At 37.1% G+C, this 13153-nt stretch overlaps 1 protein-coding gene across 2 annotated transcripts; it reads left to right on the top strand.

The window, feature by feature from the left end:
* Positions 1-9217: 9217 nt before the first annotated feature.
* LOC109245258 (olfactory receptor 4C12) lies at positions 9218-10437 on the top strand. Of its 2 annotated transcripts, XM_019412564.1 has the most exons (2): positions 9218-10126; positions 10420-10437. In XM_019412564.1, exons 1-2 carry the CDS (start codon positions 9218-9220, stop codon positions 10435-10437), a joined length of 927 nt encoding a protein of 308 aa, XP_019268109.1. The 2 variants fall into 2 exon arrangements, with proteins under 2 accessions (XP_019268109.1, XP_019268108.1); XM_019412563.1 differs by lacking the exon at positions 10420-10437 and having other exon boundaries at positions 9218-10147.
* Positions 10438-13153: the final 2716 nt, after the last annotated feature.

The following is a 13153-nucleotide window of genomic DNA, read 5'->3' as shown; positions in this document are numbered from 1 at the left end:
ACAGAACATCAAAGCTTGTGGTGTGACCAATTTGGTTTTCTGGCAAGAATTGTCTTTATTTCTCTCTGTCTCTCTCTGTCTCTCTCTGTCTCTCTCTGTCTCTCTCTCTCTCTTTCTCTCTCTTTCTCTCTCTCTTTCTCTCTCTCTTATGGCTGCTAGAATCTGGCCTCATACAGAAAGGAGAGAAGTAAGTTTTAAAGTTTTAAAGTATTGACTACTGATTCATAAGTCCTTGGAATTCCAAAATCTTTCTATGAATACTTGATCTTGTGACTAAAAAACCTGACAGTAATGTTGGGAGTCCTTGAAATGGTTGTAGGAGTAAAGGAAATGTGTTTACAATGAGAACTGACCAATACTAAATTTATGTCACTCTTCTAGGTATGGTATTTCATACAATTCTTACATAATCCCCATGAAGAAGGTATTAATAATTCTCTTATGTGTAGGAAGTTGATGCTCACTGTGAGCATCACTTGGTCAAGATCAGAAAAGCTAATATTTGGTAGAGCTTGGGTTTAAATACAAATGGATCTAATTCTAAGCCTGAGCTCTAACAATTATGCTACGGTAGCAATTAGACACTGACTCTGTCATGTGTCTCATGTACTAGGAATGATAGGCAAGGGGGTTCTGATTCAGACCATGGTGGATTATTTAGAGGCTCTAGTTCTAGTGGTAGGCAGGACACATTCCTCAGACAAATCCTATGTGCAGCAGTGACCACGAGAAGAGCCACAGAGGAGAAATTTTTTTCTTCCTTTCCCGTCTTTGGCCCTAATCTGGGAGATCTGCCCGGGCATTATCTTGGAAGTTTTATTTCTGGAAATTTACTTATGCCTGCAGAATAGAAGAAGGAAGACCAAGCAGATGTTCAGACTTAGGACCAGGGACATCCTCTACACAAATGGGACATGGTAGGGTCCTAGAGAAATAATACTCCAAAGACATGAACCTGGGTATGATACCCAGTTCTATTTACTACCAGATTTTGTGCATGTCACTTCACTTACTAGAGCCTATAAAACAGCCCTAAATAAATTGGGATTATTGGGAAAAATACTGAAAGATTGCATATAAAAATCATCCAACTAGTGTGTTATGCATAGAAAATAGTTGGAAAATATTTTTCTGAAATGAGAGAAAGTTTTGCATTTTGTACTACTATGATACTATTGGCTATTATTTATTGAATCCTGGCTAAGCTGTGTGATCTTGGCAAGGTTACTCACCTTCTCTGTGCCTCAGTTTCCTTTTCTGAAAATTAGAGATAATATCTCATAAAGTTTTTATGAGGACCAAAATAGTCACTGAGGGGGACATGGGATTAAGGGTGAATATTTTTCAGGATGGGAGAACCTTGATCATGTTTAAATGCCAGGGACAGAGCTAAGAGAGATAGAGAAGGGTGGGGATAGGAGAGGCAGAGAGAGACTGATTACAGATACAGGAGCAAAGGGAGAGTAGTTGGTGGAGAAACAGTAGGTGTGACAGACACTCACCCAGAGCGGGTATTTCCTTGCTTCTTTCTTTCTAACAAAACACCATTTCTTCTGCTGTTAGGTGACCATGTGTTTGGGGGGGTGGGGAAGTGTGGTCCATTCCTTGGCCGTGGATGTGAATCTGGATTAGTCTAAAGCAATTATGGTAATGCTCTTCTCTTTTGGACAAGAATTTTAATTACATTTGGTCTCCAGCTCTAGATCTTACTCCACGTGAAAATATATCAATACTTTTCATAAAGTTTAAATTTTGGTGGTGGTAGGAGATAAAATAATCAAATTTGAGCATGATTGTGAAAACATTAATACATATTGACCAAATTGTGTTTGTTCCAAGAAAGCAAGATGGTTTTAGTTTTAAAAATGTAATCATTATAATTTATCACCTTAGTAGAATAAGTGAGAAAATATGTAGAATTATCTCAATAGATGTGGGAAAAATGTGATAAAATTAATGACTGTAATAAAATTAATGACTGTTTTAGATTAGAATATTCAGCAAATACTAGAGATTTATAAATCCTCCAAATGGCGGTACTTGGGCAGGAAGAAAAAAGGATGAAGAAAAAAAAAATGAACTGAGCCTCAGACACCTGTGGAACACCAGCAAGAGTACCAACAGTTGCATAATGGGAATGCCAGAAGGAGAGAAGAGAAAGAAGCAGAAAGAGTATTTGAAGAAGTAGTGGCTTGTATCTTCCTAGAGCGTTAATCTACAATTCAAAAAACACTGAAGTCAAAGTAGGGTAAACTCAGAGATATGAGATCACAATCAAATGACCAGAATCCAAGGACAATGAGAAAACCTTGAAAGCAGCAAGAGGGAGGCAACTCACCATGTACAAGGGAATTCTCATTGACATGAACAGCTGATTGCTCATCAGACATGGTGGGGTCAGAAGACAATGGGATTATACGTTCAAAGTGCTGTCAACTAAGAGTTCTATATTTAATAAAAGTGCCCTTTAAAAATGAAGGAGAAAACTAAGCAATTCTGAGATAAACAGAAGTGGAAGGGTCTCATCACTAGCAGACTTGCTTTGCAAGAAATACTGAAGGGGTCCTTAAGGCTGAAATGAAGTGACACTAGGCAGTAACTTGAATCTACATGAAGAAATCGAGAGCTCTGGTAAAGGTAACTACATAGGTAAATATTAAAGATGCACTTTGTATGGCAATAACAACACAAAGAAGGAGGGAAAGAATAGAGCTACATAGGAGCAAAGTTCTTATGCAGTATTGCAATGACTATTCTTTTAATCTGAAACTATATTAAAATTAAAATGAACTGTATTAAAATTAAAACTGTATTGTTATAACTTAAGATGTTAATTATATTCCCCAGAGAAAGCAAAATAACTTAGTTATAAAAATAGTTCAGTTAAAAAAATAACTGAAAATAAAGGAAAAGAAGCAATAAAAGAATTAAAATAGAAAACTATGAAATATCCAGTTAGCCCCAAAAAAGCAGTAATGGAAGAATAAAGAAATAAACAAGGACAATAGAAAACCAATGGCAAAATAGATGTAAATTCTATCTTATCAGTAATTACATAAAACATACATTTTAGAACTCCAATTAAAAGGCAGAGATGCACATTACAGTTGCAAATATATGATCTAAATACAGTTAACCCTTGACCTACATGGGTTGGAACTGTGTGGGTCCACTTATAGGCAGATTTTTTTCAATACAGTACATTTCATAAATGTATTTTCCCATCCTTATGATTTTATCAATAACATTTTCTGTAGCTTACCTTTTTAAGAGCACAGTATATAATATATATAACATACAAAATATGTGTTAATGGACTATGTTGTCAATAAGGCTTTTAGTCAACAGTAGGCTCTTGGTAGTTAAGTTTTCAGGGAGTCAAAAGTTATACATGTTTTTTTGATCATGTGGGGAGGGGGTCAGTGTCTCTAACACCCAACTTTGTTCAAGGATTCAACTGTATACTTTGTTGGTAAGAGACATACTTTAGACTCGTAGACACAAATGAGTGGGAAGTGAAAGTATGGAAAATGTATACCATACAAATGGTAATCAAATGAGAGCTAAAGTGGTTATAGTTCATCTTATAGTAATATAAGACTTTGAGATATAAATTATTACTAGAGACCAAGACAGGCACTTAATAATAATGAAATAGTCTATCTGGATATAATACTTATAGATTTATGTGCAGCTAACAACAGACTCCCAGAATTCATGAACACATATGTAATACTGACACAATAGAAAGACTATATAGACAATTCAACAATAATAGTAGGGGACTTCAGTATCCCACTTTCAATAATGGATAGTCAGGACACCACAAGTTCAACAAATAAACAGAAGACTTAATGCTATAAATCAACTACACCTAACAGATACCTAATAGAGCACTTCAACAACAGCAAACTGTAAATTCTTCTCAGCTTCACATGGAACATTCTTTAGGTTGGGCCATATGTGAGCCCATAAAATAAGACTCAAGAAATTTAAAAGTATTGATCATACAAAGTATATTCTCTGACCACAGTGTAATGAAATTGAAAATCACAAAAGGAAGAAATTTGGGAACTTTACAAACATGTGGAAACTATACAACATACTCCCAAGTGACCAATGGGTCAAAGAGGAAATCGTGAGGAAAACTAGAAAATACTTTGAGATGAATGAAAATGAAAATGCTACATACTGCGACCTATGGGGTGCTTCTGAATCAATGATTAGTGGGAAATTTGTACCTGTACATACCTATATTAAAAAAAGAAGAAACATCTCAAATCAATAATCTAACTTTTGCCCTTAAGACACTTGAAAAAGAAGAGCAAACTAAAACCAAACAGAAGGAAATAACAAAGATTAGAGCAGAAACAAATGAAATAAAGAAGATAGAGAATAGAAAAACAAACAAAACCAAAAGTGGGGTCTTTGAAAAGATCACCAGAATGACAAACCTTTAGCTAAACTGATTTAATAAAAAAGAGAGAGAGACTGAAATAACTAAAGTCAGGAATGAAAGAGGGGACATTACTATCAACCTTACATAAATAAAAAATATTATAAGGGAATCCTATGAACAGTTCTATGCCAACAATATATAATTTAGATGAAATGAACAAATTCTTAGACACGAACTACTGACTCGAGTGAAATAGGTGATCTGAATATATTTCTAACAAGTAAAGAGATTGGATTATAATAAAAAAATTTCCACAAAGGAAAAAACAGGCCAGGATGGCTTCACTTTGAAGTGAATTTTATCAAACGTTTAGGGAAGAATTAACACAAATCCTTCACAAACTTCAAAAAATTGGAGAAGAGAGAACACATTCTATGATAGTGGTATTACCCTAGTATCAATTGTAGACGATGACATCACAAGAAAACTGTAACCAACATCTCTTATGTACATAGACACAAAAATCCTCAACAAAAATACTACTAAAACTGAATCCGGTAGTCTATAAAAAGAATTATACCAAAAACAATTGAGATTTATCCCAGGAATGCAAGGTTGGTTCAATATATGAAAATCGATCAATGTAATACAACTGAAGTAAGGGAAGAGGGGACATAGTGCTCAGTAATGATAGCTGCTATTACTATTTTTCCCAGTCTGCCATCTACTGCCTAGCTGTATGTTTAAATACAGCAGCAGCTTCAATTCTCATAAGTGATTCAATTCTCATAATGGTATGTGTTTGCAAGATGGCAGAATATATTTGGCTGTTCCAATCTCCACTGTCCTGAGGATACTATGTATGATGAAAATTTAAAGATACCTGTTTTCCTAGGTAAGGCTTCTTTTATCAGATGGCCAGCAGAATTACTAGATTTCTAGAAAGTCTTTGAAAAGGCATACACATCTATTTTTTTAGATTTCTATATCAGACAAGTTGGACAAGGATTTTAACCTCTATTTGGTCTCCAACTCTAGATCTCACTCTGCCTGAAAATATATCAAGTCCTAAGTTTCTTACAAACAGAGTGTATCCTTATGTGTTTATAGTACAGTTGAGAGATTAACTCAGTATCTCAACCTCCTGTGGTGACCTCAGCCAAGGAGGAGATTTCCTCAGGGATATGCAATCTAAACAAAATCCCATGTTATTTTTACAGCAGTTAGAATCCTTCATGTTCCACTTGGTGATACCCAAGGGTGTGGAGGAGGAGTGCTTTATCATATAATTTTCTAGACCAGGAATGTAGGCTGTTATTACATAAATTTAAGTGCAGGGAAAAGAGCCATTCAAGTAAAGATGTGTTGTTCATAGATGAATTCTCCCAAATATCTATTTGTAAGGCAAAATCTTTAAAAAACAGGGATAATTAATTCCTGAGAGAGCAAAGCCTTCGATGGAAAGAGAGTTCCTTTGATGTTCTCAGTATCATCTCTAAACGTTATGATTCAAGAGGAAGCTCTTCTCTTATTTTAAGGGCAGAATAAGAGGGGGATGTTAAATGATAGAAATATTTGTGTCTTTCATTCTGTAACCTTAGAGCTAGGTGCTGAAGATCAGAAGATTCACTTTAGTACCTAAGGACTTTGGATTCCAAATCCTATGTAGCATTTTATTGTCCTTTGACTTGAGTTTCTAAGGCATTGGAGCTTTGCAAATGCCATTGTCCAGTCAGTGGGGACTTGAGAAATATACATTTATATGGCATGATGTTTGAACAGTGACATATAATGGTTATTTCTTTTTCCTGACTACATTGGGCATTCTCCTTAACTACAGAGGGAAACCATGGTAAGTTAACTAGAATTGCTGATTTTTAATCCAGTTTCTTACATTTCCATTTTCTCTTGAGGGGTTTATAACTAAAATCATTGAAGCATTACTTTCTGATATTTTATGGGGGATCCCTTTGAGGTGTTTTAGGATATCTTGCAGAAATATTTGTTCTCACTATATATGGATATATTTATAATACACCAGGGATAAATTTACATTTCATGGATTCTTGAGTCAATTGGTAGGCTTTTGAATATGGGGACAGTGCAGTAAGGCAGCAGGTGGGAGCTGGATGGTCACTGAGGGTTTCCTTCAGGGATAGGGTGCATGGTGTAGTGGTTTGGATAGTCAGAGATTATGTGCAGTCACTCATTTCCTTGAGGCAATGCTCTGATTTTGATAATTTCCAGGGTTGAAAGAGGGGGAGAAATGTCGTGGTGATAGGAGCAGGTATGAGAGGCAAATGAGCAGAAAGAAAGGCAGATGTGAGGTGAAGCTGAGATAAGGTGTGTGACTTTCACTGTGGTGGTCAAAGATAGGTCAGCATGGGAGAGAGAAGAACAACATTAGGATTCTCTTTCTTGAAGGAAATCTTCAGCCCCAGAACTGAGATCCATAAGGAGAATTCATGAATATGTAAGATCTGCAAGAAACAACGTACCTCCTGCTGTGTTTGGAAAACTATGCTAAACTCCAGGCTTAAGGGCACTTTTTTTTTTTCTTAAGGGCACTTTTATTCTGATCCTGTTCAACTTTCTTGGATTTTGTTCTAACTAGGTAAGACGTTATTTCTGCTATCATGGATGTAATCCCAACGATGTGATAGAATTTTTGCATCCCTAACTCAGCCCATTTTCATTGAGATCCAGGACAGGTTTTGCTAAAGATAAGAGATGAAAGTTAATTCTCTTCATCACCTTATGGTGATTTTTCCTCGTAAATTCATCTCAAGGCATCTTAAGGGAGGCAAGATGTGATGGTGGGGAAAAAAGTCACTGTATTGGGCCTTAGAAGACTTTTTCCCGTGGTCTGATACTAATCAATTAGCTGTTTTCTTGGACTTCAGTGTCCTCATCCTTAAAGAGCATATATGTTGATAAAATACAAGGTACTGAAGCATTTTCAGTGACAACAATTCTAGGGTCTTGTCCAATGGACCCTTGAATTCATTAACTTCTGACTCTACATTTCATAGCTTAGCAAAAGAACTGCTATGGAATTTATATGGCCACAGGTGGTGACTTTAGGAACCAACCCACTTGTCCAACCAACCTCTGACATTGGCTGATTCCCAGAAGTAAATCGGATCTGCCCTGGAGGGACACTTAGTGCCAGACAGACATCCTGGGTATAAAAAGTCTCCTCTATTTGTTTGTTTTTAATCACTTTTACTTTGAGCAAGTCCTTTACCTCTTCTTAAGCAGAGTTTCTTTTTATTTAAAATATGGATAATAGAGTACCTAAGTCATAGCACTGTTGTGAAGATTAAGTGAAAGAATAAATCTCTGCATGTTTTAAGAATGGAGAAAACCAGAGCTATAACAAAAGTGTCCATTTGAAAATGTCTGAGGATGTGGAATTTAAACAAGTTAACAAAGATTTCTGTGCTTGGAGGAAGTTTGACTGCTTAGGTCCTTACTTTCAATTGCAATCTGAGGGTTCTTTTATGGAAGATCAGGGTCATCCTGCTAGATCAACACTTCTCTCCATTTCTCATGTATCCCCAAATATGGATTTTAGAGGGTTTGAGTGTAATAGGTACACTATTGGTCTTTGGACTAAGACAAAGAAAGAAACTGACCTGTGCTTGAGTCCATCAATTAATAGAGGACATCAAACACATCAATTCTGACAAAAGACCAAGTTGTTTTGTTTGTATATTTATTTCCACATGGTATGGAACACAAAGGGGCAGAGGAACAGTGTAAAAGGGAATCATTTAAAATATATGCTCAAATTCAAGATTTGCAAGAAACAAATAATAAGGGAAATAGTGATAATGAATGAGTCAAATTTGGAATTTTCTGTCTGATTTTGATCATAAAACCCAACTTTTGGCCTAGACCTTCAGGAAGCTATCAGAACATATTAGTTCTTGGTTCTCCCAAAGGTCATCTCCTCTAGAGAAGAGTTGGCAATTAGAAGCACACTTAACTTTCTTCTCAAGGGTTCTTGCCCCTGGAAGAATTCTCTGATGCATTGGGCTTCCAGAAGGGAGACTACTATCTTGGGGCTTGGAACTCTAAGGCTAGTGAATGCATTTGTGGGATCATATGGAAGAGGTATCCTTTCCATATATCTTATTATGAACCTTGCCCAATGTGTAACAGGGACAATGTGTCTTACCCTTCACTGCCTTTGTGGTTTAAGAATACATTAAAATACAGAGGATAAAGCAATCTGAAGTCCAGGAATAAGTGAGGATTAATAATAGCAAAACTTAGCTTTAAATACTATATTGAAGTTTAATTGAGTACCCACGAAGAGCAGTTTTTTAAAAAGTTTGTTTATTTATTTATTTATTTATTTATTTATTTATTTATTTATTTATTTATTTTGGTGTGTGTATGTGTGTGCATGCGTGTGTGTGTGTGTGTGTGTGTGTGTGAGAGAGAGAGAGAGAGAGAGAGAGAGAGAGAGAGAGAGAGACAGAGAGAGAGGGAGAGAAAAAAATCTCAAGCAGGCTCCATACTGTTAGTGCAGAGCCCAACATGGGGCTTAATCTCATGAGCTGTGAGATCATGACCTGAGCCAAAATCAAGACCCAGATGCTTAACCCACTGAGTCACCCAGGCATGCCAAAAGAAGTTTTGAAGTACCTATTCCTAGAGAAGAAAGAGAAGGAATCACTGTGAGATTGTCAGAGTACTGCTGAAAGTCAGAGTTTTGGACTCTTATGATTTTATGGTTCCTTTTCTCTTTCTTTTTATCCCAAAGGTAAAGCATTTATTCCTGGAGTTTTTATCACCCACACCACAGAGATGGAGAATAAAAGAAATGTGACTGAATTCATTTTAATAGGTCTTACACAGAACCCCAAGATGCAGAATATAGTGTTTCTGGGATTTTTGATTCTATACATGGTAACACTCTCAGGCAACCTGCTCATTGTGGTTACCATTACCACCACCCAGACTCTGAACTCCCCCATGTATTTCTTCCTGACTCATCTTTCCTTGATAGACACAATTTATTCTTCTTCTTCAGCTCCTAAGCTGATTGTGGACTCCCTTCACGAGCAGAAAATTATCTCCTTTAATGGGTGTATGGCTCAGGTTTATGCAGAACACATTTTTGGTGCTACTGAGATCATCCTGCTGACAGTGATGGCCTATGATCGCTATGTGGCCATCTGCAGACCTCTGCACTATGTGACTGTCATGAGCCACAGGCTGTGCTTTCTTCTGCTGGGAGTGGCCTGGACTGGAGGATTTCTCCACGCGACCATTCAGATACTCTTTACAGTCTGGCTGCCCTTCTGCGGTCCCAATGTCATAGATCATTTCATGTGTGATTTGTACCCTTTATTGAAACTTGTCTGCATGGACACTCACACCCTTGGTCTCTTTGTTGCTGTCAACAGTGGGTTCATCTGTCTTTTAAACTTCCTCCTCTTGGTGGTCTCCTACGTAGTCATTCTGTGGTCCCTAAAGAGCTATAGCTTGGAAGGGAGGCGCAAAGCCCTTTCCACCTGTGTCTCTCATATCACAGTAGTTGTCTTATTTTTTGTGCCCTGTATATTTGTGTATCTGCGCCCAGTGACCACTCTGCCCATTGATAAAGCTGTTGCTATCTTTTATACTATGGTGGTTCCAATGTTAAATCCCTTAATCTATACCCTCAGAAATGCTGAGGTAAAAAATGCTATGAGGAAGCTCTGGAGAAAAAAAGTGACTTCAGATAATGATTAAAGAGAATCTTTGAGCATTACCTATAGAAGTAATAGAGGTAACCTAGTTCAAGCCTCTTGATTTATAATTGAAGACATCAACTCTAATAAGGAGCTGGATAACACTTGCAGATAGCCACTTAAGCGCAGAGCTAAGACTAGGACTGGAATCCAGACTTACTGTCTCCCATCCCACACTCTTGTCATCACGACATACTGCTTCTTCATCCATAAATATTTACCTATTACTTGGAAATCTCAAATATCTGTAGTAGCTAAAGGATATGAATCTAGAATATTGGATTGGATTAAAATAATCTGATGTGACATGGAGATATTGGTTACTACTGATTTTTGCAAATAACAAGTTTAATGATACTCCTTTGCTTTGGACTTTGGCATCAGTATAAATTCTTTTGTGAATTTTTTTGTTCATTAAGTCTGGGTTGTACGGCAAAAAGATACTATTTATGAAATGTCTATAAAACTGGTGTCATATTAGGTATTTTCCATATTGTATCACTCAGGGTCCAATTAGGACACAGATCACACAGTAATTTGAACAGGAAAGTTTACGTACAATTATTCATTGTATCAGGGCATTAACTGGAAAGGGCTAGTGAGTACACTAAAGAATGCCCTGGTACTGGTAAATGAGTATCAATGGAAGGAATACATTTAGAAGGTGGAATCCCTCCCCAAGGCTGGGATTCCAGTCTTTTGGAGAATGATTACTTGTTGCCCATTGGACGGTGAAGTTCACTAGGTTGCCTTGGTCCAGAACTAGTTCATGGTAGCTGGAGAATGAAAGGCAAAAAAGGGACTGGCAAGCTGGAGCCTCCCACTGGGAATTGGTAGCTTGAGGCAGGCAAACAAGGCACTATGGTCTGGACTGGCAAGCAGGAAACAACAAACAAACCTCTAAAGTGAGAATGGACCAAGATTGGTGGAAAACACCCCACTGTGGTGCAGATCAACCGACTTGAGAACCTGATCTCTGGGGTACCTATGAGATTCACTGGAATCTGCCTGCAGAGGTTGCACTGAAACTCATTTGGATTCCGTCCATGGAGGTGGCTGTGTCAGCACCACTAGATGTCTCTCCAGCCCCCTCCCCCAAGCACACACTGTTGGAAGCTATATTGCCAGAGCAAGGTGAGATGAGAAGCATACCCAAGGACTCATTACCCAGAACAATGCCAAAAAGCTTTCCCCCCATGTTTTCTTCTAGCAGTTTTGTGGTTTCAGGTCTTATGTTTAAGTCTTTAATCCATTTTGAGTTGGTTTTTGTGTATGGCACAAGATAAAGGTCCAATTTCATTCTTTGGCATGTGAATATCCAGTTAAAAAAAACTTTAAAAAATGTTTATTTATTTTTGAAAGAGAGCACAAGTGGGGGAGGGGCAGAGAGCCAAAGCAGGCTCCATGCTGTCAGCACAAAGCCCACTGTGGGGCTTGAACCCACCAGCTGTGAGATCATGACCTGAGTTGAAGTTCAATGTTTGACTGACCCACCTAGACACCCCTCCTAGGACCACTGTTTGAAGGACTGTCCTTTCCCCAATGAGTAGTCTTTTTTTTTTTTAAATTTAATGTTTATTTTTGAGAGGGAGAGAGACAGAGACAGAGCATTAATGGAGGGAGGGGCAGAGAGAGAGAGGGAGAGGCCGAGAGAAAGGGAGGGATAAGTAGGCTCCAAGCTCTGAGCTATCAGCACAGAGCATGATGTGGAGCTAGAAACCATGAACCATGAGATCATGACCTGAGCCGAAGTCAGACGCTTAACTGACTGAGCCATCCAGGTGCCCCTTTAATGAATAGTCTTGATACCCTTGTCAAATATTAATTGGCTATATATGTAAGGGTTTATTTCTGGGCACTCAATTCTATTCCATTTATCTAGGTGTCTGTTTTTATTCCAGTATCATACTGTTCAGAGTACTAGAGATATGAAACAGAGTAGTTGAAATCAGGAAGTGGAAGTGTGATGCCTCTAGCTTTGTCTTCTTTCTCAGGATTGCTTTGGCTATTTAGGGTCTTTGGTGGTTCCAGATATATTTTAGGATTGTTTTTTTCTACTTCTGTGACAAATGCCATTTGACTTTTGATAGACATTTTTATTGAACCTATGGATGACTTTGGGTAAATAAACATTTATTATTACTTTTTCCAATCCATGAACATGGGATATCTTTCCATTTACTTCTGTCTTTTTCAATTTCTTTAATCAGTATCTTATAGTTCTCAATATGAAGATTTTTCACTTACTAATTACATTTATTCCTAAGTATTTTATTCTTTTTGATGCTATTGTAAATGGAATTATTTTCTTCATTTCCTTTTTGTATAGTTTATTGTTAGTGTAAAGAAATGTAAATAATTTTTGTGTGTATCTTGCATCTTTAGTGAATTCACTTTTTAGTTTTAATTGTGTGTGTGTGTGTGTGTGTGTGTGTGTGTGTGTGTGTGGAAGTTTTAGGGTTTTCTCTATATACGACCATGTCATTTACAAAGAGAAAATTTTACTTCTTTCTTTCCAATTTGGATGCCTTTATTTATTTATTTATTTAGTCTGATGGTTCTTGCTAATACTTTTAGTACTATGTTAAATAGAAGTGGCATAGGCTTCCTTGCCTTGTACTGGATCTTAGAGGAAAAGCTGTCAGTTTTCCCCCATTGATTATCATATTAGCTGTGGGCTTTTCGTAAATGGCCTTTTTGTGTATATGTTGAGGAAATTTCCTTCTAAATCTATTTTGTTGAGAACAAATTTTTAGCATGAAAGATTGTTGAACATAATGACAGTTATGTTGAATATAAATACATTTTGTGTCTCTATTGAGATCATCATGTGGTTTTAATGTGTGTATCACATTGATTTATTTGCATATTTTAAACCAAACTTGCATCCCAGGGGTTAATCCCACTTGGTCATCATGTGTAATCTTTTGAATGTGTTGAGTTCATTTTGCTGAGATATAATTCTTGACTGATAAAATTTATGAGTCTTGGCATGTCTGAGAATGTA

Source organism: Panthera pardus, unplaced genomic scaffold, assembly GCF_024362965.1.
Source record: "Panthera pardus isolate Hobbes unplaced genomic scaffold, ASM2436296v1 HiC_scaffold_12, whole genome shotgun sequence".
NCBI lineage: Eukaryota > Metazoa > Chordata > Mammalia > Carnivora > Felidae > Panthera > Panthera pardus.
This window is presented reverse-complemented; position numbering and strand designations above follow the sequence as displayed.